Below are 27,253 nucleotides of genomic sequence, written 5' to 3' on the forward strand. Positions count from 1 at the left end.
AGACACGTCTAAGACATCTGGGTTGGTAGAGTGTGCTAAAGCAGTGAGTAAAACAAACTTAGGGAGTAGGCTTCTAATGTTAACATGCATGAAACCAAGGCTTTTACGTTTACACAAGTCAACAAATGAGAGCACCTGGGGGGTGGGAGTGGAGCTAGGCACTGCAGGACCTGGATTAACCTCCACATCACCAGAGGAACAGAGGAGAAGTAGGATAAGGGTACGGCTAAAGACTATACGAACTGGCCGTCTAGCACGTTCAGAACAGAGAGTAAAAGGAGCAGGTTTCTGGGAACGATAGCATAGATTCAAGGCATAGTGTACAGACAAAGGTAAGGTAGGATGTGAGTACATTGGAGGTAAACCTAGGCATTGAGTAATGAAGAGAGAGATATAGTCTCTAGAGATGTTTAAATCAGGTGATGTCATCGCATATGTAGGAGGTGGAACAACATGGTTGGTTAAGGCATATTGAGCAGGGCTAGAGGCTCTACAGTGAAATAAGACAGTAATCACTAACCAGGACAGTAATGGACAAGGCATATTGATATTAGAGAGAGGCATGCATAGCCAAGTGAACATATGGGTCCAGTGAGTGGTTGGGCTGGCCGGGGACACGGCGATTCAGACAGTTAGCAGGCTAACAAGCTAACAGTTAGTAGGCCGGAGCTAAACAAGCTAGCAGTTAGCAGGCCGGGTTAGCAAGCATGGGGTAAATTTTTTATCCATTTTAGAATAAGGCTAAATGTAACACGTAACAAAATGTGGAAAAAGTCAAGGGGTCTGAATACTTTCCTAAGGCACTGTAGTTCAGTACAGTAAAGAACAATACTTTAAATTACTGTACTCTACTCTAGTGTGCTCTATTATACTAAACCCTACTTTACAGCACTGTATTGTACTTCCCAATACTAAACTCTACTTTCTTTACTCTACTGACTGGCTCATATTCGGACTGACCAAATTTCAACAACTTTACAACTTCCATGGATGTCTGGTGACAGTAGGTGCTCAGTGGGTGAGAGGGCTGGTTACAGTAAAAGGCAAGAGAGGGGGGCTCATGTGTAGGTGTCAGTAAGAGCCGGGAGAAGTGACATTAGCTGGAGAGAGAGAGTGAGAAGAGAGAAAATGTCCAGACTGTTTTCACACTCTTGCTTAGACCACTACAAGACAGAAAGAGAAAGAAAACATTTATGAGCTGAACTAACAGTATGCCAGTGGAAGGGAGGACAGTAGCAGGAGACCCAACTGTGGTCTGTGAATACTATGAATTCCCATTGCAGCCAATTCAGTTGCAATTATTCTGTTAGATTTTCTTAGTCATTGTGCTACTGATTTCACAAAAGAATGACAGGTTTTAATCACTTAATAAATCATAGAAATTTGGTTTATCAGTAAAAACTAACAGTAAAACTGTAATTGTAATTTCCCCTTTCCAAAATTGTTAAAACATTTTAGTAATACTTTTATAATGTTCCCTTTCCTTCGAGGGCACTGCCAGTATACCCAACCACTCACCCATCACAAATCAGTCTACAAGAGAGAATGGACATGGTTACACTATAGTCAGCTATGACATGAAAGACTACACTGGATTTAGGGACAGAGTTGGTGGCTCACACCATTTCACCCTTCCCACTGTATAGCCTCCCTGGAAATATAGGTGTTCTCCTTTAATCCATCCGTCTCGTTCTTTCTTTCAAAATCACCTTGAAGAATGTCATATTTTCCTTGTCTCATTACCACACTACAGACTGCTGAAGTAAAACACACCGATTCAGCCAACTGCTATATTATCTTGTGCCTGGAAATATATGGTGACCTTTCCAATAACACTGCTGTGCATAGAGGCGTGTGTGGGGTCAAGTACAGGTCAGAGGTAGCTGCTGGCTTTAGAGAAAGATGGCTACCATTTACTCGCCATGTTTCTCCTCAGTAGAAATGAGTGGAATTCTTACCTTTTATCGGTGTAACTACACTGTTGTTTGTTCTACAATGTTTGGTTTTGGTTTAGGGTCTGTTTGGCCCTAAAATCTGCTGGTTTGTTTTGATCAGACAATCAATAATCCTTTTCCTTCATTCAAGAAGACTTTTCTATGGTCAAGAACATGTTTGCCGTTCATTCTGGATAGAACACTTGTTCCTTTATTCTAGAACACTTTGTCCCTACGCTCTAGTTTATAGAACACCCTTTTAATTTAGAGCAGCTGCTTAACATGACATAACTGCCTCAGGTTAAAGGTCATCCATTCAACATAGCTTAGTTTAACCTTCCTCACTTACAAGGGCAGGAGTATCTATCTGAAAACAGAGAAGAAGTGGATTGGCAATGCTGTCCTTAGACTGTTTTGTTGTTTAGGCATGAACCTACAAATCTCAGGCTGGAACCTAGGCTTCAGTTCAGTTGCTACAAGTCTGCAATACCAACAAAGCATCTGGATTCAACAACAAACTTTTCCCTTTACCGGCCTTCATTTAAAACGGCTGTTGGCGTTCATTTAAGCTGCGGTTCCACGGCTGCTGCCAATGTGAGAGTTATGAATGGGGAAGCGCGTACACACACACAATAAACTCAGGGTCTACTGAAGGATGTTAATCTGTTATCTCAAATTACATACACACAGGAATTCATACACTCCTTAACGAGAGACACACACACACCTCTGTAATGGAGATGCCTCCCTTCCACAGCTCAGCACAGAGAGGAAGTGGATTTCTGAAGAAATGCTTCCTAAAAATCAAGTAAACGTGACGCCTAGTATTTTAACAGAAACACTGCTGTTCTCGCTGTTATACATTGAGTGTGCAAAACATTAAGGACACCTGCTCTTTCCATGACATAGACTGACCAGGTGAATCCAGGTGAAAGCTATGATCCCTTAGAGATGTCACTTGTTAAATCCACTTCAATCTGTGTAGATGAACGGGAGGAGACAGGTTAAAGAAGGATTATTAAGCCTTGAGACAGTTAAGACATGGATTGTGTATGTTTGCAATACAGAGTAGGAGCCAGGCACATCGGTTTGTGTCAAGAACTGCAACGGTGATGGGTTTCCAAGCTCAACAGTTTCCCGTGTGTTTCAAAAATGGTCCACCACCCATAGGACATCCAGCCAACTTGACACAACTGTGGCAAACAATGTAGTCAAATATGGGCTTAGCATCCCTATGGAACGCTTTCGACACCTAGTCGAGTCCATGCCCTGATAAATTGAGGCTGTTCGGAGGCCAAAAAGGGGGTGCAACTCAGTATCAGAAAGGTGTTTCTAATGTTTTGTACACTCCGTGTATAACCCTTTCAGGGTAGTAATAGGTAAACCACCTACTGGGTTCACACACTTCTGCTTTCCTAATGTTCAAACTACTATTAAAAAGATCAACGTAAAAACATTTTGTTGTCTTAACCCTTTTTGGAGGACTGAGGGGAAAGGTATTTAAGTGCAAAAGCAAAAACGCAGCGGAACAGTACAGCAAGCGCAGTCATTGTGTTTTCATTTGAAGAGAGAGAACTTATGAACAAGAGAGAGAACTTATGGATTGTACCTTTAATACTTCTTATGGATTGTACCTTTAACATTTCTATGTTCAACATGTCAGCATCTCTGAAATGCTGTGGTCTGTGACTGGTAATAGGAGCTGTTAGGTGATCCTCAGCAGAGGTGAAATGGCTGAATGGACATTTGGATTTCACTGCATCATCCCCTCAGCATCCTCCACAAAGACACAATTACTGGACACCAGGGAGAAAAGGATGGAGATTGGATGACCACAACGCAGTCAATCTGTCATCAAAACTGCATGCAACCTTTCACTTCAGCTAACACTGCAGGCTACATTCATGATATACACTGAGTACTCAAAACACATCAGTATAGATTTGATTTTTTTATTTAACCTTTATTTAGATGAAGGGGAGGAGTCAATTTAAATGATTTTTAATGGATTGAGCGAGTGTGCCATTCAGAGGGTGACTGGGCAAGACAAAATATTTAAGTGCCTTTGAACGACGTATGGTAGTAAGTGCACCGTTTTAAGTCAAGAACAGCAACGCTGCTGTTTTCCACTCTCAACAGTTTCCCCATGTGTATCAAGAATGGTCCACCACCCAAAGGATATCCAGCCAACATGACACAACTATGGGAAGCATTGAAGTCAACATGGACCAGCTTCCCTGTGGAATGCTTTTGACAACTTGTAGAGTCCATGCCCAGACAAATTGAGTCTGTTCTGAGGGCAAAAGGGCGGGTGCAACACAATATTAGGAAGGTGTTCGTAATGATTGGTATACTCAGTGTAATAATGTAACTGTTGTGTGTGAGTGTGTTTAGCCTTTTCCAGATTCTGAATAATACTCCGGTCTTACTCGCTACTCCGTTATTGCTTAGTATTTGAGAGAGAGGAGGTGAGATAGACTTACTGGAATCTCAACTGTGACATCATCAAAAGTCCTCTTCAGCAGGCCCGAATATGTTCAAATCCATCCTCTGGCCCCTTTTACAAATCCTTCTTTGGAGTGATCACTTACCTAACATAACTGAATTGGCTAAAGTTTACGCTTAGACCAAACCAGTCATGTCAGATTAGTGATGATTACTTACTTCAAAAGGAAGAAAGCAGAACAGAGAGATGCATTTACCAAGTACTGGAAGAGGGCCTCTCCTTCTCTCTGGTCAGCGTTGCAGAAGGAAGGGGATATTGATGGCTTTTTATTTCTCTGCTTGGCTAGGGTTCACTTTATTTCAGTGATTTCGGAAGTGTGAGGACACTGGCGTAAACACTGGAAGCGCAGTGTAAACTAGGCCTTCCTGTTGTCTCTGTTACTCTGGGAGAATTTGGACAGGGAATGCGTGTCTCTCCGCTCAGCTTTGGCTGAGACATACTTGCATAAATAAACAGGAATAAACATGGTTCTCCCTTCCCCATTCTCGCCATGTCCTTGGTCTGTGACCTCTCAACCAGCGTGCGTACACACACAGATAGGAGCGTCCCTGTACACCGCAGACTCCAACAGGCATTCACACAACCCTTGACACTATGTGCTCTGTCAGATAACGCCCCTAGTAACTCTAACATTACCAGGCCAAATCTAAACAACTAAGCACTCAATGGATCCAATATACAACGCACTGAAATCAGCAAAGAATCGTGAAAGAAAACTCAACAGTTGATCAGTTGTTATGGCTCCATCTTCACCAATATCTTATACCACAGCTCTTCACAGGGAAAATCTATGTTGATCACGTCTGCAGGCGATGTATCAGACCATGGTTTACACTGTGCCAAGTTGCAAACCCGTATGCTGGCTCGGGTATAGAGCAGCTGGGAAGACAAGAATGTCATGGGTTGTCATACCATGGGTTTGAACAGAGGCGAACCGTGACTATAGGACCTAGGCATTCAGAGGGACCAAAAATATTCTAATACCTTGTATCCCCCCCAAAAAATAATCAAGAACAGAAAACATAGCATCACTTGATGCATCCGATATGATATATTCTGTAGTCGGGCCCTTTTAGTTCTAGTGAAGGAGGAGCAATGCTTTTTAATGACATTATGAAACAAACAGGCCGTGCTTCAGGCTGCCACACACACAGAGATAGAACCGGCATGGACACAACACGCGACACCCAGCATAAAATAATGCGACCAGCAAAACCAAAAAATTTACACAACCTATGGTAGCATAACACCACCATCACCAATAGTGACAACCAGTGGGGGGGGGGGGGGCTTGCCTGTTTTGCATGTTATTGTGTCATTAATATGTGTCACATATCGATTTGCAAACAATGTAAAAAATTTAAAAAAGATATATCATTGAGTTAATAAAGCTGCATACAAACATAGTCTCTTTTTTGTTTTCTTGAGTAAGGCAGCTCCAAAATGCATGTGTTTCAACCTAGCTCAGTGCTTTCTGTGGTAGTGGGGCAAGCCAGCAGAAAATACAGAGCGTTGCACTGTGATTGGCTCAGTGTTTTGTCACTCGTGGGGACTTTACGTCACTGCCAAGTGTAAGAGCAGACCTTGAAAATTCTAGCCATTCGGATGTTACATTAGATGTGCCCATCCAAGAAAACTCAAGGTCATTGGCCACAGATAAAATGACGTCAAATCACGTTATATGTACAGTAGCTTTGATCGGACTGATCATGTCAATCATACTTTCACAATCTTAGCTAGCAGTCATCATCATGAATCAAGTCGACAATCTACTGGCAAATCCTTTTTAATCCTTGTCAAATTAAGAGAAATAATGAAGAGAAATTACAGATCAAATTTATCGGTGCTCATCTGCCATTGGACAAATTACGCAACAAATTACACAACAAATTGGAAATTGCAAATTCAACGAGTGGTTTGGAAGGAATCAGTGACAGTGGCTGTGTGGTCCCAAATCTGGGATTAAGAGGCACTTTTCCAAGTTTGAAATGATAAACATTCAACATTGGCCATGATGTCAATGAAGCATGATTTGTACCACGCTCAAAACAACTGTTAACTCGGAACTGTGAAGTCTTGAACTCTGAAGTCAAGTCAAGTTAACTGGGAAGTTGGGAATAAACAAGCTCTGACTAGGAAAATACATTTTGAACGGTCATCCAATTTGGAATTGTAAATCCAGTTGTTTTGAAAGCACCATAAATCCAGAGAATGACAGACTTTGATGACAAAATTTGCCCACAAAAGGACCGCCGCGCCACCTTCCTGTTCAAGTGAACACAGCACAACAAGGTGAGTCCAAAAATTTAACGTTATTGCATGCTGCTGCATAAATGATGTAATAATGCCAGGGAGATATGTATACAGCAGCTAAGGAAGTAATACTAGGTGTATGTTGTATAGTAAGATGTTAGTAGCCCATGTGCCTCACCCTAATAATTTGGTTTAATTACCCCTCTTAATTTCACGTATTGTTCTACTGTAGCCTATAATCTGTTTTAGAGAATTGTAATCATTGAATATTGTAAGAGCTTTAATTTTTTGCTTATATGCCCCCTTTATTTATCCTAAGGTTCTGACTTGGTGTACAAGGAAGAACACTGTAAGAACGGCCCATGTTCTGAATTCTGTCACTGTACATTTAAAAAATGCTAAACAAATAGTTATACTGATTAACATCCGTCCTAGCTCGCTCATAAATGTCTTAATCTAAATTATCGATTGCCACTTATCCGCTTGCCATCCCCTTATGCCATAGTTTGTACATCGCAACTGTCATTAGAAACCACATTTGTTTAATCAAGTCAGCCATATCAGCTGTTTTTTTTTAAGCAGTAAATGAGGCTGAATGAACTGTTTCGGTGTCAGACAAGGCTCCACTGATAGCCAGGTGTAGCAGTGGTAAGATGTTGGGACTGCTGTTGGTACAGCTTTATGAAGGCCCTAACAGTTTGTGGGCACCGTTTGTCACCATTATAGTGCAATTAATGTATTGTTTAGTGTTGTGGCTTTGCTGGCATGCATCCAACTTTCTTTTTTTTTTGCCCCACCAAGATTTACATGCTAAAATCGCTACTGGTGACAACAACAAGTGTCACATCGAAGGTGACAGGTTTATGTTACTGAAAGGACAGTGACCATAATACCTGTGCACATAGACACCGCTGATAGACAGGTAACAGCAGTCACACAGAGCATGAAATAATTATAAAGAATAAGCAGCCCATTCACTCCAGTAGGCCCCATGAAATCATAACAATACAAAAGCACAACCATTTCATTTAAAAAATGAAATGAACAAACCAGCTTTTACTTCTTATTGCAAATATATTTCCGTCACACTAACCAGTGATCTAAAGTTTAAATGGAACAATGTTTCACAGTCATTATTTTCAATGGGATACCTAACAGCATGTGAGCTGCATAAAAAAAAACAGTTCCACTCACCAGATGATAATTTGTAAACAAAGGTTGAAAGTTAATCTTGAAAAGGGTGTAGCTAACAAATTAGCTACAACAAGATGATAGCAGCTGCTGCTGCCGCCATCGCTATTGTCACAGTACTACAACACAAGCTAGCATTTTCATTATCACACTACTTCAACACAAGCTAGCTAACGATACTAGCGTTAGCGTGGGAAAACTACTGCTTCCTCCACTGATTATTTTCTCTTGTGCTCTGTCGTTACGTGTCTCTCCAACCCTGTTCCTGGAGAGCTACCGTCCTGTAGGTTTTCACTCTAATCTAACTCTAATCTATCGTATTTTATTCTAATAATTTGCTGGTTGATAAACTTAATCAGGTAAATTATAACTGCCGTTGGAGTGTAAACCTACAGGAAGGTAGCTCTCCAGGAACAGGGTTGGAGAGCTCTGGCCTAGACACATTACTTTTCTGTTTTTTTGCCATTGTAAGTCAAAATGTGATTGGGTCATTCCACTATCACACCAAATTCTGCTCCAATACAGTTGAATGGCAGAGGCCTTCTGTCCAACTTCTGAAAGCCTAGCCAATGGCTTGCTGAGCTAGCTAGATTTTTCTACCTAGAGACCACCAAAGAGAATCCTGATTATATCTTTTTTTCTTTTTAGTATTAACCCTTCTCTTTCCAATACAAACCGAAGAGATTAAATCAGAAGATCATTACAATTATTGTAAAGATGAAATATACATTTAAAAATATAAATATATATATATATATATATATACACACACAGTACCCACTAAGCGCAAACCAGATTGTATGGCGTATCGCTGCAGAATGCTGTGGTAGCCCTGCTGGTTACATATTCCTTGAATTCTAAATGCATCATTGACAGTGTCACCAGCAAACCACCCCAACATCATCACACCTCTTCCTCCATGTTTCACGGTGGGAACCACACATGCGGAGATTATCCGTTCACCTACTCTGGTAACTCTACTGAATTTATCCTCTGTGGCAGAGGTATCTCTGGGTCTTCCTTTCCTGTGGCGGTCCTCATGAGAGACAGTTTCTCTGATGGTGTTTGTGACTGCACTTGAAGAAACTTTCAAAGTTCTTGAAATGTTCCTCATTGCCTACCTTCATGTCTTAAAGTAATGATGGACTATTATTTCTCTTTGCTTATTTGAGCTGTTCTTGCCATAATATGGACTTGGTCTTTCACCAAATAGGGCTATCTTATCTATACCACCCATACCTTGTCACAACACAACTGATTGGCTCAAACGAAGGAAGGAATTTCCACAAATTAACGTTTAACAAGGCACACCTGTTAATTGAAATGCATTCCAGGTGACTACCCAGTGAAGCTGGTTGAGAGACTGCCAAGAGTGTGCAAAGCTGTCATCAAGGCAAACCTTGAAGAATATATATATATATATATACATATATATATACACACACACACACACACACACCCTTAGGCCTCGCGGTTCCCCACTGGGTTTTAATCTTCTTGGTTCACCTGATGACTGGTTGCCAAATACTTGACCTGTGCTATAGAGATTATGATTGATGCTCTGATTTTCTTTGGAATCATCTGTGATCTGGTGTTTCTTTACACTGTAATAAGATGGTTTCAACCAGCATTTCAAAACAACAAAGGACCCTTGTACAGAAGTGGTACACTGACTGCAAACATCAGTCTCTGTCTGTGACCCAATGCAGCCCAAAGAACCCATAGCCACATTACACCATGCACAATAGTGTGCGGGTGTGTTTCTCTGAGTAAGAGCAACACAGCCTTGTCAGTTTCTGTAATATTTATTCAGATAGACGGAAGCTTGCAGCATTAACACGAGATAAGAGCCAAAACATCCTCATTAGTAACCTAAGGCAGTGTCATTAATTTCAGCAGTTCGATCAGTGGTCGAGTCTAAAGTGAAGGTGTATGCCTATGTGTTTGATCAAAGAATGTCAACAACAAAGCAGCCCGACTCTAAAATTGTCCACCTGCTGAACACAGATGCAAACAGTCGGTAAATATGAAAATGACAGAACCTAAGTGTCCAATCGCAGGGTTGTTTGGGGTCGCGAATTGGAACAGGCTACATTTCGCTGTACGGAGACCACCATGGCAACTTAGATTCAGATCACGTCATTTCTTCATCATAAATGTGCCAACTGAAGCAAATGATCATCAGATCAGAGTTTGACCCCAGTTCTAGCAATGCTGAATGGTTACAGTTTCATCGCTGCTCAATAGTCTAATCATAAATCACGCAGTCAACAATTTGATTTAGATGTTTTGTTGCATTTGGAGACCTTTGCCCACACCGTAACGTAAGAGCTGTCAAACTGATATTAGGCCTGGAAATAGGCTATGGAAATCAATGGAGATAAGATAAATAATATACGGTTTAAAAGCCTAGAATTAACCAATAAAACATGTTGTTTGATATTGATGATGATGGTGATGATGTATGTTATAGGCTCGATTGAAGAGCATAGCATCTGTATAAATATCATGTTCTCAGCCAAAGTAGATTACATCACTGTAGCATTCGCCACATGGAATTCGAAACCACTTCTATGCGTAATAATTGTCCAGTAATTGTATTAGGCTGTTTGAAGACCTACCTTCTCTTGCTTTTAGCAGTACCGTATTGGCCACAATATTCTCCAGTTCCATCTAAAATTCTTTGATATTTGCTGAATAGATTAAAAAAAAGAAATCGACAGCAACACCTCGCTCTTCACGGATGAATTGCTTTTCGTTTTATTCCAAATCCGAATAAAATGTATACATTTCAAACTCGTTCACGGTCTACACACTGGATAAAGGAGAAATCCTTGTAAAATTAACTAGGCATGGTTCATATCGTCGGCTCCGAATGCAGCGTTGGGAGGGCATTTCCATTCCAATTCCGAAGACCGTTGTGTTTCGTGCGTAATTTGGCGCGGAATCCCATCAAAGGATAGATCACGGTTGAGCCATCAATACAGCCCGAGACCACCGCAAGACCTACATCATTTAGTAACGCATTCCTAACAGCGGCTGAAGCACAGCACAGTGGCACTGGGGGGAGTTGGTGAAGTGTACTAGAACATCAAGGTGCTCCCCCTCTCGGTGCAAAGGCTTAATAAAAAAAATGGGCTTGTTTTTTTCTTTTGGTTTGGCCAACAATATCCCCCACGTTTGGCGATGCTACAAGCAGTTTACCGCGTGTGTCTGGTCAATATTTCGGTTACATTTGGATAGCTTGCAGGGGGGCTAAACGCACAGCCTATATAAATTGAGTGATTTGTAGTAGGGGTTCGCTAATCTTCAACCACCAAATTGGTTCCAATATTCCATTCCACCGCCCGTTTTACACACATCCATTCGGATTTGGCCCATGACGTATGTACGTTAATAGATATTGGTTTCCACTAACTTCTATATCCACAAAGTTTTTGTCTTCATTTAAGGTTAAGCATAAGATTTGCAATTTTAAGAAGATACATTTAAGAAATGCGCAGGGTTTATTACTTGTTGTTAAAGACACGTATTATCCTTTATAATGACCAGATACTCAAGTGGCCGCTCAAACATTGGAAATATATTTTTTCAAAAATGGAAGTCAGTTGGGAGGAGTCAAGATCAGGTGGGACAATTCTAGCCAATGAGAGGGCAGATATTGGGTGAACAACAGGCACAACTCCGATATAAAGTTTTTTTTTTCTCAAAGTTGCCCGCAAGTCACATGTTCTACGTATATCAGGACACTCATAACAACCTAAGCATAACGAAACTTATATTCGACCAAATAAGCCACACGTAGCAAATAAGCAATTCAATTTTTTGGTTCACCAAATTCAATACTCTCGCATTGACCTCCATACAAAAACTCCTCGCTTGATTAGTGAAGGGAAAAAAACGTCACCTGCTGGAGAAGACAGATTTTGGGCCCAGTTTTCCCTCTCTTCGCCTCTTCCTCTCTGGTATAGACTCTAGTGACGACCATAGCGTATCCGTGTCTGGCTGTCATATGCTGTTTTTCATATGACATAGTTTGGATAACCTAACCTAGTTCTATTTAATTGACATAATTATGAAAAACTGATGAAATACAAAATCGTATGATCTCAAATAGACCTACCAGTATTTATATATATATATATATATATATATATATATATATATATATATATATTTATATACCAATATTTATACCATTGGTGATGCTCTGCCTGTCTACAATAGGTTTATATACACTGAACAAAAATATAAATGCAGCATGCAACAATTTCAAAGATTTTACTGAGTTACAGTTCATATAAGGAAATCAGTCAATTGAAATACATTAAGTAGGCCCTAATCTATGGATTTCACATGACTGGGAATCAGTGGTGTAAAAATACCTTAAAGTACTACTTAAGTCGTTTTTTGGGGTATCTGTACTTTACTATTTATATATTTTCCAACTTTTACTTCATTAAATTCCTAAAGAAAATAATGTACTTTTTACTCCATACATTTTCCCTGACACCCAAAAGTACATTTTGACAGAAAAACGGTCCAATTCACACACTTATCAAGAGAACATCCCTGGTCATCCCTATGGCCTCTGATCTGACGGACTCACTAAACACACATGCTTTGTTTGTAAATTATGTCTGAGTGTTGGAGTGTGCCCCTGGCTATACGTCAATAAAAATACAATTAAATTGTGCCGTCTGATTTGATTAATATAAGGAACTTGAAATGATTTACTTTTACTTTTGATACTTAAGTACATTTTAGCAATTCGATTTACTTTTGATACTTAAGTATATTTAAAACCAAATACTTTTAGACTTTTACTCAAGTATTATTTTATTTGGTGACTTTCACTTTTACTTGAGTCGTTGTCTATTAAGGTATCTTATGACGATTGAGTACTTTTACCACCACTGCTGGGAATACAGATATGCATAGATCAGAAAAACAGTTAGTATCTGGTGTGACCACCATTTGCCTCATGCAGCGCAACATAGAGTTGATCAGGCTGTTTATTGTGGCCTGTGGAATGTTGTCCCACTCCTCTTCAATGGTTGTACGAAGTTGCTGGATATTGGAGGGAACTGGAACACGCTGTTGTACACGTCAATCCAGAGCATCCCAAACATGCTCAATTAGTGACATTGAAGTGCTTTGAAAGGCTGGTCATGGCTCACATCAACACTATCATGCCGGAAACCCTAGATCCACTCCATTTTGCATACCGCCCCAACAGATCCACGGATGATGCAATCTCAATCGCACTCCACACTGCCCTTTCCCACCTGGACAAAAGGAACACCTGTGTGAGAATGTTGTTCATTGACTACAGCTCAGCGTTCAACACCATAGTGCCCTCAACGCTCATCACTAACCTAAGGACCCTGGGACTGTTCACCCACGAGTGCAAGGCCAAGCTCAACTCCAACACCATCATTAAGTTTGCTGACAACACAACAGTGGTAGGTCTGATCGCCAACAACAATGAGAGCCAATAGGGAGGAGGTCAAAGACCTGGCAGTGTGGTGCCAGGACAAAAACCTCTCCCTCAAAGTGAGCAAGACAAAGGAGCTGATCGTGGACTATAGGAAAATGAGGGCCGAACAGGCCTCCATTTACATCAATGGGGCTGAAGTGGAGCGGATTGAGAATTTCAAGTTCCTTGGTGTCCACATCACCAACCAACTAACATGCATTTCTGGTGAGTATGCAGATGACTGAAGAACTGGAACATTTTCAGCTTCCGGGAATTGTGTAAAGATCCTTGAGACAAAGATCCATGCATTATCATGCTGAAACATGAGGTGATGGCGGCGGATGAAAGGCACTACAATGGGCCTCAGGATCTCGTCACGGTATCGCTGTGCATTCAAATTGCCATTGATAAAATGCAATTGTGTTCGTTGTCCGTGGCTTGTGCCAGCCCATACCATAACCCCACCATGGGGCAGTCTGTTCACAACGTCACATCACAAATCGCTCTCCCACACAACACTATACATGATGTCTGCCATCTGCCCAGTACAGTGAAAACCGGATTCATCCATGAAGAGCACACTTCTCCAGCGTGCCAGTGGCCATCCAAGGTGAGAATTTTCCCACTGAAGTCAGTTACGAAGCCAAACTGCAGTCAGGTCAAGACCCTTGTGAGGACGACAAGCACGCAGATGAGCTTCCCTGAGACAGTTTCTGACAGTTTGTGCATAAATTCTTGGGTTGTGCAAACCTACAATTTCATCAGCTGACCCGGTGGCTGGTCTCAGACAATCCTGCAGATGAAGAAGCTGGATGTGAAGGTCCTGGGCTGGCATGGTTACACGTGGTCTGCGGTTGTGATGCTGGTTGGACGTACTGCCAAATTCTCAAAAACAACGTTGTTGGTGGCTTATGGTAGTGAAATGGACATTAAATTATTTGACAACAGCTCTGATGTAAATTCCTGTAGTCAATATGCCAATTGCACACTCCCTCAAAACTTGAGACATCTGTGGCAATATGTTGTGACAAAACTGCACATTTTAGAATGGCCTTTTATTGTTTACAGAACAAGGTGCATCTGTGTAATGAGCATGTTGTTTAATCAGCTTCTTAATATGACACACCTGTCAGGTGGATGGATTTTCTTGGCAAAGGAGAAATGCCCACAAACAGTGATATAAACAAATTTGTGCACAACAATTCAGAGAAATACACTTTCTGTGCATATGGACAATTTTTGGGATCTTTTATTTCAGCTCATGAAACATTGGACCAACACTTTGCCATCTTGGCAAAGGAGAAATGCTCACAAACAGGGATGTAAACAAATTTGTGAACAATTCAAAGAAATACACTTTTATACACTTTACATGTGTTTATATTTTTGTTCAGTGTAGTTATTAGTTATTTGGGGAATTTGGCACCATCACCTGGGACACTAGGGGGAGTGTTTGTATTACCTCCACTCCCTTTTCCCCTTCTATTCATAACAGGAGAAACTATTGAGCAGTATGGTATAAAATAAAATAAAACATCAGTAGGCCTAATAACACAGAAAGAAGACAAGGGATCCAAATATGATCCAAATTCAGTCAATGTGCCACATGCTTGAAAGTTGAAAGGAACTCAACTACTGGGCGTGTTCGAGCAGATCAGATTTCTGCAGTCGGTGGCCATCGTTGATCACCAACTTTCAATGTGTGTTGCATTAGGCCATGGCCACATTACAATTTTGTGTCTGAAAATTCCATATGGACGCAATTCTTTTTCAAATAGGAGTCTTCTGTTTCCGGATAAATGACACAGAGTTCCTGACCAAAAATTCACAAATTGTCCTTCTTTTTAAGTATGCAACTAGACTGAACACATCTGAAAAAAGTGGAGATGAGTTGTATTTTTGACAGAGAAAAATGGACAATGATGTATGTCATATGATTGCATCCATGTTCAAGTCTCAGTTTTCCCATACCCTTTATACACCAACTGCACCCTGTAGCCACGGCCTGCATTGTGGGTGGCTCTATTGTCAACCAATTAGGGTGTTTTTGTTTGACCCACACTTAACGTCCCACACAATGTCAATTGAACCTTGATTGTGGGAACCTTAAACAGTATACTTTCATATCAACTCCAAGTACAAAAACGACCCTTACTGTATGTACACTGTTTCACCACAGACTCAGCTGAAGAGGTTTACTGTGGCACAGCTTGCACCTGAACCATAACACTTCCTGAGCTAATTGAAATGCAACTGGTGAGGAAGTGTTGTAGCTCCGTGGCAACCTGTGCCACAGTAAACATCGCCCAGAGAATCAGTGTTAAAACGGTTGCCTGGAGGAATGAACCCAAACTGTATTGCTTGATGAAGTAGAACAGTGTTCCATTGTCATACGCAAGTAAAGAGTCCTGTTACAATTTCTACAAAGTGAACCTCCGTATTAAAATAAACACTTGGAAAACAAATCTTACCATTACAGTTTAAGTCTGTTTACACAAACATAAAGAACCCATTGTTATGTGCTATTGACTAGTTATACGTTTTGTGGTATGAAAATCATATTTAATTGATTTATCGAATGAAATGTAGTCTTCCAGACAATTTAGTTTGTGTGGTCTACCCTCAATTCCTGCATTACGCCAGTCATTAAATCTAACAAAAATGCATCACTTAAATCATTTCTTGCTTTTGCACCAATGAACCATTATCAAAATGAAATCCGTACAGTATTTAGTGTGATGCTGCTTCATCTATAAACCACACATTCTTCTCCCCATCGCCAAAATAATCCCGTATTCAACACAGAACTGGGAAGTCTAGTATAACAGAGGAAAATAGAACAGAAGTGCCTTCAGTATTCATCGAGATTATCTGCCTTGGGGATGGATAGGCCTCTGTCCTTCAGTGCGGTCACCTTGGCTTTCTCTGTCTCCTGCTTGGCTTGCTGTTGCAATCGCTGCTCCTCTAGGATCTCCTCTATAGAAACCTGCTGCAAGACTGTGTCACACGGCTTATCCATGTCCTAAAGAGGGAAACACCATATTAAACATACTGTAAACCTACATGTCACACATGTCCTGCTGGAGAACAATCGCAGTGGCACACAGATGTAAACCCCAGCAACTGATTATCATCAACTGTGTGATCAGTGTGTGAACCACACAACTGAGGTGACAACTAAAGTTTCAGGCAAAATGAATCATGTGAGCATATTGGAAAACTGCTATAGACTCAATTAACTGGCCTAATCAACAGGCTACTTTAACACAAACACATTTCTATGTGTAGGCATACTGTACGAGGAAGGCTAAATAATCATTGATAAAGAACAAGAGGGTGGCATGGATGAATACTTACTATTTCACCAAGCAAAACAACATTCTCTCCTCTCACAATGAAGATTCCTCTGGGGATGTCCCCAAACTTCTTGCCCACATGGATGCGCTCAACTGTTTGATGGAAAACTAGGTTGGCTGAAAGAGAGGTTAAGAGATAGTGCAGTTGATATAATTTTCCCTGTGATTGCCTGAATGTAGCTACTTGTGAATACGTCACATTATTTCAAGGCTTACGTAGTAGGTGTTTTAGTAAATTCAATTCCATCTCAATGTATGGAAGATATCCATAGGGGATCTAAACTAGAGCTAACTTAGTATGCCAAGTGAACTAGTGTGTTTAAACTACTATAGGATTTGTTAGGTGGTTTATTTGCCATACCAAACTGGTCGATGCTTCTAAGAAACCCAATTAGCGTTCTTCCATCGCGAAGAAGTACAAGATGCTTTTCTGCAAGAGAAAAATTACTGTTTATAGTAGCGCGACAGCAAGCGGATACAAAGTATCCAATCGTTGTCCCCAACACTGAGTTTGGAGAATAAATAGTTACAAGAAGGGGTTTACAATATAACTGTATCTAATAATCATGATCATCATCACTGTTTTCCGAAGGTTGGAAACAGTGCGGACTTGCTCACACTGCTGCCGTCACTCAGCCTAACATTCGCTATCCCTACTTACTGTCTATGTCATCAATGAGACTCGCGGTCCCTGGCATGTAGTTCATTGTGATCGTGTGTAGCTATCTCTGCGGTTAAATTGTAGCTAATCGCTGTGTATAAAATGTATTAAGCCATGAATCGTTCAAAATAAGATCAGTCTTAATAAGCATCTCTTCAGCAACACTAAAAAAGCACTTCCGGGTCACGGAATTTCCGATATTTTCATAACAAAAGTCCCCAACTTAGTAGTAGAAAGGTTCCAACAACCTGTATTCTCTCTACAGGAAGCACACTTGCAGTAATGCACGCTCGGGGAAATACTTCCTGTCAAATATTAAACCCTTTAAGCACCAATGGCAAGGAACATTGGATTTTTTAAATTATATTTATTCTGATGATCTAATATAGATACACTACATGACAAAAAGTATGTGGACATCTGCTCATCGAACATCTAATTCCAAAATCATGGGCATTAATACGGAGTTGGTCCCCCCTTTACTGCTATAATAGTCTCCACTCTTTTGGGAAGGCTTTCCACTAGATGTTGGAACATTGCTGCGGAGACTTGCTTCCATTCAGCCACAAGAACATTAGTGAGGTCGGACACTGATGTTGGGCGACTAGGCCTGGCTCGCAGTCCTAAAGGAGTTCGATGGGGTTGAGGTCAGGGCTCTGGGCAGGCCCGTCAAATTCATCCACACCAATCTCGACAAACCATTTCCGTACGGACCTTGCTTTGTGCACGGGGGCATTGTCATGCTGAAACAGGAAAGGGCCTTCCCCAAACTGTTGCCACAAAGTTGGAAGCACATAATCATCTAGAATGTCATTGTATGCTGTAGCATTAAGACTTCCCTTCACAGGAACTAAGGGGCCTAACCCGAACCATGTAAAACAGACCAGACCAGACCATTATTCCTCCTCCACCAAACTTTACAGTTGGCATTATGCATTGGGGCAGGTAGCATTCTCCTGGCATCTGCCAAACCCAGATTCATCCGTCGGACTGCCAGATGGTGAAGCGTGATTCATCACTCGAGAGAACGCGTTTCCAATGCTCCTGAGTCCAATGACGGCGAGCTTTACACCACTCCAGCCGACGCTTGGCATTGTGCATGGTGATCTTATGCTTATGTGCGGCTGCTCGGCTAATGAAACCAATTTCATGACGCTCCCGACTAACAGTTCTTGTTCAGATGTTGCTTCCATAGGCAGTTTGGAACTAAGGATTTAGATTTAGGACATTGCATGTTTCTAATAATGTAATACATTTAAATAAGCAGCCCTAATTTTTAAGACAAATTTCCTGTGTCTATGACGCAGGAAATTTATGAAACTGAAAAAATGTATGAAACTGAAAAGACATCGTCTGTCCTTTTGAATCAGAGTCTTTACCTGATAAAGTAATGATAGGATGTGTCAATTATTCAGTGAGAGCTTTTGTGCCAAACCCACAACAGTGTTTCTGATGCTAAGCTCATGGTCATGTTGCAGTAGAGTGTAGGAGGGAGATTCCAAGATGTGAGAAGTGTGCAGGAAGACATGAGACAAAGCAATGTGTGGTGTCGGTGGAAAAAAAACTGTCACTGTCACTAGCCGGCTACCACCTGATTACTCATCCCTGAACCTTAGAGGATGCTGCCCTATGTACATAGATCTGGAACACTGGTCACGTTAATAATTTTTACATACAGCGTTACTCAATTAATATGTATATGCTGTACATTCTATTCAACTATTGCTGTACATGTACAATTCTATACATGTATTCTTCAGATGTACTATGTATTCTGTCCACATACTACCCATAATGTCTATACATTCCATCACACACATACAGTACCAGTCAAACGTTTGGACACACCTACTCATTCAAGGGTTTTTCTTTATTTGTACTATTTTTACATTGTAGAATAATAGTGAAGACATCAAAACTATGAAATAACACATATGGGAAAAAAAGTGTTAAAATATTTTACATTCTTCAAAGTAGCCACCCTCCTTTGCCTTGATGACAGCTTTGCACAATCTTGGCACTCTCAACCAGCTTCACCTGGAATGCTTTTCCAACTGTCTTGAAGGAGTTCCCAGATATGCTGAGCACTTGTTGGCTGCTTTTCCCTCACTCTGTGGTGCAACTCATCCCAAACCATCTCAATTGCGTTGAGGTTGGGTGATTGTGGAGGCCAGGTCATCTGATGCAGCACTCCATCACTCTCCTTGGTCAAATAGCCCTTACACAGCCTGGAGGTGTGTTGGGTCATTGTCCTGTTGAAAAACAAATGATAGTCCCACTAAGCGCAAACCAGATGGGATGGCATATCGCTGCATAATGCTGTGGTAGCCATGCTGGTTAACTGTACCTTGAATTCTAAATAAGTCACAGACAGTGTCCAAGCAAAGCACCCTCGCACCTCCTCCATGCTTCACGGTGGGAACCACCGCTGTGTTACAAATACACGGCGGTTGGAAATAAAAATCAAAGCTTTCCACCGGTCTAATGTCCACTGCTCATATTTCTTGGCCCAAGCAAATCTTTTCTTTTTATTGGTGTCCTTCAGTAGTGGTTTCTTTGCAGCAATTCGACCATGAGGGCCTGATTCATCCAAGATGGCGTAGCAGTAAGTGTCCTGTCGTATCGTCTCTCTGTAAATATCGTCTCTTTTTCGTTTTAGATATTTTTAGATTTTTTTTTTCTTCGCATATCTTTAAAAACATTTTGCTAAACCTAAGCTTCCAAATACTCTTCTGCAACCCACCAATGTAGCTACTTTTCCTAAAGTAGTTATATTTACCTCGGAACCGGACCCCCTCAACTGAAGCTAGCCAGCTAACTACCAGCTATGCTAGCGGTCTTCAGCTAACTGGTCATCAACTAACCTTTAGCTCGGAAAGCTCTCGCCAGTTCAAACAACGCGACGCTAACCAGAGCATAACGGACCTATTTAATTTTTTTTTTTTTTACCCCCGGATTCCCACCACAAACGGAACATTCTTCAGCTGGATCTTCGCAACTAGCTATCGAGCTAAACAGCAACCCTGGTTGATTACTCCTGGCTAGCGTTTCCACCCACGTAGCTTGAAGCTAGCCCGGCCAGAGCTCCTAGCATACTCCTGGGCTACAATACCCTGACTACGACCGGTCTATCGATATCACCGCATGAAGAGGAATAAACAGACTCACCCCATCGCGACGTCCTCCAAAGGCTAACTCTCTAGCCCTCGCTATCTCCTTGCTTGCTAGTTCGGCATGCTAACTGCTAGCTTGTTTAGCCCAGGTCCGCTAACTACTACCTTGTTTACCCCGGCCTGCTAATCTGTTAGCTTGTTAGCACAGGCCTGCTAACCGTCTTCATCGCCGCGTCCCAAAAACGCAGTGGCCCATATGTACTCTATCTCTTCCTGATTAAAAAAAAAATTTGTTTATACCTTCCGGAAACCTGCCTCACCCAATGTGATACGGAATCGCTATTATCTTTATTTTTAGAACACACTCAAGAACCTCCAGGAGCTAACCAGCTAGCTAGCTACAAGCTATTTAGTCATTGTTAGTTTTCTTAACCTGGATAACACTTGCCAGCCCAGCCCCCCTGCCCCATCCACCGCTGCCCCCTGGACTCTGAACACTTGGCTACATAGCTGATGCACGCTGGACTGTCCATTAATCACGGTACTCCATTCTGCTTGTTTGTTTTATCTGTCGGCCGAGTTGCCTAGTCAATGCCATCTCACCTGCTGTTGTTATGCTAGCTGATTAGCTGTTGTCTCACCCACTGTTTTAGCTAGCTTTCCCAATTCAACACCTGTGTTTACTGTATGCCTCGCTGTATGTCTCTCTCAAATGTCAATATGCCTTGTATACTGTTGCTCAGGTTAGTTATCATTGTTTTAGTTCACAATGGAGCCCCTAGTCCCATTCCTCAGACCCCTGATACCTCCTTTGTCCCACCTCCCACATATGCGGTGACCTCACCCATTACAACCAGCACGTCCAGAGATAAAACCTCTCTCATCATCACCCAGTGCCTGGGCTTACCTCCGCTGTACCCGCACCCCACCATACCCCTGTCTGTGCATTATGCCCTGAATATATTCTACCATGCCCAGAAACCTGCTCCTCTTATTCTCTGTCCCCAACGCTCTAGGCGACCAGTTTTGATAGCCCTTAGCCGCACCCTCATACTACTCCTTCTCTGTTCCGCGGGTGATGTGGAGGTAAACCCAGACCCAGCATGTCCCCAGGCACCCTCATTTGTTGACTTCTGTGATCGAAAAAGCCTTGGTTTCATGCATGTCAACATTAGAAGCCTCCTCCCTAAGTTTGTTTTACTCACTGCTTTAGCACACTCTGCTAACCCTGATCTCCTTGCCGTGTCTGAATCCTGGCTCAGGAAGGCCACCAAAAATTCAGAGATTTCCATACCCAACTATAACATCTTCCGTCAAGACAGAACTGCCAAAGGGGGAGGAGTCGCAGTCTACTGCAGAGATAGCCTGCAAAGTAATGTCATACTTTCCAGGTCCATACCCAAACAGTTCGAACTACTAATTCTGAAAATTACTCTCTCCAGAAATAAGTCTCTCACTGTTGCCGCCTGCTACCGACCCCCCCTCAGCTCCCAGCTGTGCCCTGGACACCATTTGTGAATTGATTGCCCCCCCATCTAGCTTCTGAGTTTGTTCTGTTAGGTGACCTAAACTGGGATATGCTTAACACCCCGGCAGTCCTACAATCTAAGCTAGATGCCCTCAATCTCACACAAATCATCAAGGAACCCACCAGGTACAACCCTAACTCTGTAAGCAAGGGCACCCTCATAGACGTCATCCTGACCAACTGGCCCTCCAAATACACCTCCGCTGTCTTCAACCAGGATCTCAGCGACCACTGCCTCATTGCCTGTATCCGCTACGGTGCCGCAGTCAAACGACCACCCCTCATCACTGTCAAACGCTCCCTAAAACACTTCTGTGAGCAGGCCTTTCTAATCGACCTGGCCCGGGTATCCTGGAAGGACATTGACCTCATCCCGTCAGTTGAGGATGCCTGGTCATTCTTTAAGAGTAACTTCCTCACCATATTAGATAAGCATGCTCCGTTCAAAAAATGCAGAACTAAGAACAGATACAGCCCTTGGTTCACTCCAGACCTGACTGCCCTCGACCAGCACAAAAACATCCTGTGGCGGACTGCAATAGCATCGAACAGTCCCCGCGATAAACTGTTCAGGGAAGTCAGGAACCAATACACGCAGTCAGTCAGGAAAGCTAAGGCCAGCTTCTTCAGGCAGAAGTTTGCATCCTGTAGCTCCAACTCCAAAAGTTCTGGGACACTGTGAAGTCCATGGAGAACAAGAGCACCTCCTCCCAGCTGCCCACTGCACTGAGGCTAGGGAACACGGTCACCACCGACAAATCCATGATTATCGAAAACTTCAACAAGCATTTCTCAACGGCTGGCCATGCCTTCCGCCTGGCTACTCCTACCTCGGCCAACAGCTCCGGCCCCCGCAGCTCCTCGCCCAAGCCTCTCCAGGTTCTCCTTTACCCAAATCCAGATAGCAGATGTTCTGAAAGAGCTGCAAAACCTGGACCCGTATAAATCAGCTGGGCTTGACAATCTGGACCCTCTATTTCAGAAACTATCCGCCGCCATTGTCGCAACCCCTATTACCAGCCTGTTCAACCTCTCTTTCATATCGTCTGAGATCCCCAAGGATTGGAAAGCTGCCGCAGTCATCCCCCTCTTCAAAGGGGGAGACACCCTGGACCCAAACTGTTACAGACCTATATCCATTCTGCCCTGCCTATCTAAGGTCTTCGAAAGCCAAGTCAACAAACAGGTCACTGACCATCTCGAATCCCACCGTACCTTCTCCGCTATGCAATCTGGTTTCCGAGCCGGTCACGGGTGCACCTCAGCCACACTCAAGGTACTAAACGACATCATAACCGCCATCGATAAAAGACAGTACTGTGCAGCCGTCTTCATCGACCTTGCCAATGCTTTCGACTCTGTCAATCACCATATTCTTATCGGCAGACTCAGTAGCCTCGGTTTTTCGGATGACTGCCTTGCCTGGTTCACCAATTACTTTGCAGACAGAGTTCAGTGTGTCAAATCGGAGGGCATGTTGTCCGGTCCTCTGGCAGTCTCTATGGGGTGCCACAGGGTTCAATTCTCGGGCCGACTCTTTTCTCTGTGTATATCAATGATGTGTTGCTCTTGCTGCGGGCGATTCCCTGATCCACCTCTACGCAGACGACACCATTCTATACACTTTCGGCCCGTCATTGGAGACTGTGCTATCTAACCTCCAATCGAGCTTCAATGCCATACAACACTCCTTCCGTGGCCTCCAACTGCTCTTAAACGCTAGTAAAACCAAATGCATGCTTTTCAACCGATCGCTGCCTGCACCCGCTTGCCCGACTAGCATCACCACACTGGATGGTTCCGACCTTGAATATGTGGACACCTATAAGTACCTAGGTGTCTGGCTAGACTGCAAACTCTCCTTCCAGACCCATATCAAACATCTCCAATCGAAAATCAAATCAAGAGTCGGCTTTCTATTCCGCAACAAAGCCTCCTTCACTCACGCTGCCAAGCTTACCCTAGTAAAACTGACTATCCTACCGATCCTCGACTTCGGCGATGTCATCTACAAAATTGCTTCCAACACTCTTCTCAGCAAACTGGATGCAGTTTATCACAGTGCCATCCGTTTTGTCACTAAAGCACCTTATACTACCCACCACTGCGACTTGTATGCTCTAGTCGGCTGGCCCTCGCTACATATTCGTCGCCAGATCCACTGGCTCCAGGTCATCTACAAGGCCATGCTAGGCAAAGCTCCGCCTTATCTCAGCTCACTGGTCACGATGGCAACACCCATCCGTAGCACGCGCTCCAGCAGGTGTATCTCATTGATCATCCCTAAAGCCAACACCTCATTCGGCCGCCTTTCGTTCCAGTACTCTGCTGCCTGTGACTGGAACGAATTGCAAAAATCGCTGAAGTTGGAGACTTTTATCTCCCTCACCAACTTCAAACATCAGCTATCTGAGCAGCTAACCGATCGCTGCAGCTGTACATAATCTATTGGTAAATAGCCCACCCATTTTCACCTACCTCATCCCCACAGTTTTTATTTATTTACTTTTCTGCTCTTTTGCACACCAATATCTCTACCTGTACATGATCATCTGATCATTTATCACTCCAGTGTTAATCTGCAATATTGTAATTATTCGCCTACCTCCTCATGCCTTTTGCACACATTGTATATAGACTCCCCTTTTTTCTCTACTGTGTTATTGACTTGTTAATTGTTTACTCCATGTGTAACTCTGTGTTGTCTGTTCACACTGCTATGCTTTATCTTGGCCAGGTCGCAGTTGCAAATGAGAACCTGTTCTCAACTAGCCTACCTGGTTAAATAAAGGTGAAATAAAAAAATAAAAAATTCACACAGTCTCCTCTGAACAGTTGATGTTGAGATGTGTCTGCTACTTGAACTCCGTGAAGCATTTATTTGGGCTGCAATGTTTGAGGCTGGTAACTCTAAAGAACATATCCTCTGCAGCAGTGGTAACTCTGGGTCTTCCTTTCCTGTGGTGGTCCTCATGAGAGCCAGTTTCATCATAGCGCTTGATGGTTTTAGAGACTGCACTTGAAGAAACTTTAAACGTTTTTGAAACTTTCCAGATTGACTGACCTTCATGTCTTAAAGCAATAATGGACTACCTTTTCTCTTTGCTTACTTGCACTGTTCTTGGCATTGGCTCAAACGCATTAAGGAAAGAAATTCCACAAATGAACTTTGAACAAGGCACACCTATTAATTCAAATGCATTCCAGATGACTACCTCATGAAGCTGGATGAGAGAATACCAAGAGTGTGCAAAGCTGTCATCAAGGCAAAGGGTGGCTACTTTGAAGAATCTCAAATATAACAAAATATATTTTGATTTGTTAAACACTTTTTTGGTTTCTACATGATTCCATATGTGTTATTTCATAGTTTTGATGTCTTCACTATTATTCTACAATGTACAAATAAAGAAAAACCATTGAATGAGTAGGTGTGCCCAAACTTTTTTTTTTTTTTGACTGGTACTGTATGTGTGTGTGTATATACACACACGCACATACAGTCAGGTCCATAAATATTTGGACATTGACCAAGTTATTAACATTTTGGCTCTGTATGCCACCACAACGGATTTGGAAGGAAACAATCAGCTGAAAGTGCAGACTTGGATTGGGGTGGGGATTTTTTTATTTATTAAATAGTGGTATACAGTGGTGATTTTAGCATGTAAATCTTGGTGGGACCACAAAAAAACATGTGGGATGCATGCCAGCAAAGTCACTACACAACAGAACACTAAACAATACAATAATTGCACTATACCAGTGCTACACCTGGCTATCAGCAAAACAGCGCATTCAGCCTCATTTACTGCCTTTAAAAAAACATAGCTGATATGGCTGACTTGCTTAAACAAATGTGGTTTCGACTGACAATTGAGATGTACAAACTATGGCATAAGTGGATGACAAGTGGATAAGCGTCAATCTGTAATTTCGATAAAGACATTAATGAGCGAGCTAGGACGGACGTAGTCAACATAACTATTTGTTCAGCACTTTTGAAATGTACAGCGACAGAATTCAGAACATGGGCCGTTCTCACAGCGTTCTTCTTGTACACCAAGTCAGCACCATAGGATAAATAAAGGAGGCATATATGCAGACAATGAAAACTCTTACAATATTCTATGATAACATTTGTCAGGTTATAGGCTACATGTGCACCACCAAGTCAGAACAGTCAGCAAAATTGTGAAAATAGACCAAATTATTAGGGTGATGCACATGGGCTACTAACAGCTTACTACCCAACATTTATGCAGCAGCATACAAGACATTTTTGGACTCACCTTTTGTGCTGTGCTTACTTGAACAGGAAAGTGGCGCGGCGGTCCTTCATGGGCAAATTTTGTCATCAAAGTCTGTCATTCTCTGGACTTATGGTGCTGACAACTGGGAACTCGGGAAAAAAAGGTTGAATCAGTGATGACGTCAGTGACCTTCAGGTCGTAGCTCTAGAAAGAGACCCGAGTTCCAATTCCGAGTTGGATGAAAGTTCAAAACGTATTTTCCCAGTTGTAGCTCGTTTTTCCAGAGTTCTCAGTTGTCTTGAACAAACTAAAGTCAGATTTTGCAGTTAAGTTGTTTTGAGCGCGACATAAATCATGCTTCATTGACAGCATGGCCAATGTTGAATGTTTATCATTTTAAACAAGGAAAAGAGACCCTTAACCTTAGATTTGGGACCACACAGCCGCTCCACTGAATAGCAGGCTAATGATTGCTTTGTAATGCTTGCAGTTAGCCACTGATTCCTTCCAAACCACTCATTGTTGGATTCCTGATTTCCAACATGTTGTGTAATGTAGCCATCATCCTCCACATACACCACCCGTTCTGCCAGTCACATTCTGTTAAAGGTCCCCAAAGCACACATATCCCTGGGTTACTCCTCTTTTCAGTTCGCTGCAGCTAGCGACTGGAACGAGCTGCAACAAACACTCAAACCGGACAGTTTTATCTCAATCTCTTCATTCAAAGACTCAATCATGGACACTCTTACTGACAGTTGTGGCTGCTTTGCGTGATGTATTGTTGTCTCTACCTTCTTGCCCTTTGTGCTGTTGTCTGTGCCCAATAATGTTTGTACCATGTTTTGTGCTGCTACCATGTAGTGTTGTTGTCATGTTGTGTTGCTACCATGCTGTATTGTCATGAGTTGCTGCATTGGGTCTCTCTTTATGTAGTGTTTATGTTTACTGATCATGAAAAGCTACTTGCTGTATTAAC

At 42.2% G+C, this 27,253-nt stretch overlaps 2 protein-coding genes across 3 annotated transcripts in view; both read right to left on the reverse strand.

Annotated features, from left to right (window-relative positions):
• Positions 1–10,966, reverse strand: part of LOC115111847 (G protein-coupled receptor kinase 5-like) — an 83,248-nt gene extending 72,282 nt beyond the window's left edge. The window contains exon 1 of one of the 2 annotated variants that reach the window (XM_029638329.2): positions 10,506–10,962. In XM_029638329.2, the coding sequence (XP_029494189.1) occupies positions 10,506–10,557 (52 nt within the window). In that variant the 5' untranslated portion in view covers positions 10,558–10,962. Of the gene's footprint in view, positions 1–10,505 lie in introns of both variants that reach the window. The other variant, XM_029638330.2, reaches the window with a different exon arrangement.
• A 3,628-nt stretch (positions 10,967–14,594) lies between these two features.
• Positions 14,595–17,592, reverse strand: LOC115111067 (U6 snRNA-associated Sm-like protein LSm1). Its single transcript, XM_029636951.2, has 4 exons — positions 17,381–17,592; positions 17,081–17,149; positions 16,721–16,836; positions 14,595–16,385 (listed from the first exon to the last, which is right to left on the reverse strand). Exons 1-4 carry the CDS (start codon positions 17,424–17,426, stop codon positions 16,215–16,217), a joined length of 402 nt encoding a protein of 133 aa, XP_029492811.1. The 5' UTR covers positions 17,427–17,592; the 3' UTR covers positions 14,595–16,214.
• Positions 17,593–27,253: the final 9,661 nt, after the last annotated feature.

The sequence above is a fragment of the Oncorhynchus nerka genome, linkage group LG27 (genome assembly GCF_034236695.1).
Source record: "Oncorhynchus nerka isolate Pitt River linkage group LG27, Oner_Uvic_2.0, whole genome shotgun sequence".
Taxonomy (NCBI): Eukaryota; Metazoa; Chordata; class Actinopteri; order Salmoniformes; family Salmonidae; genus Oncorhynchus; species Oncorhynchus nerka.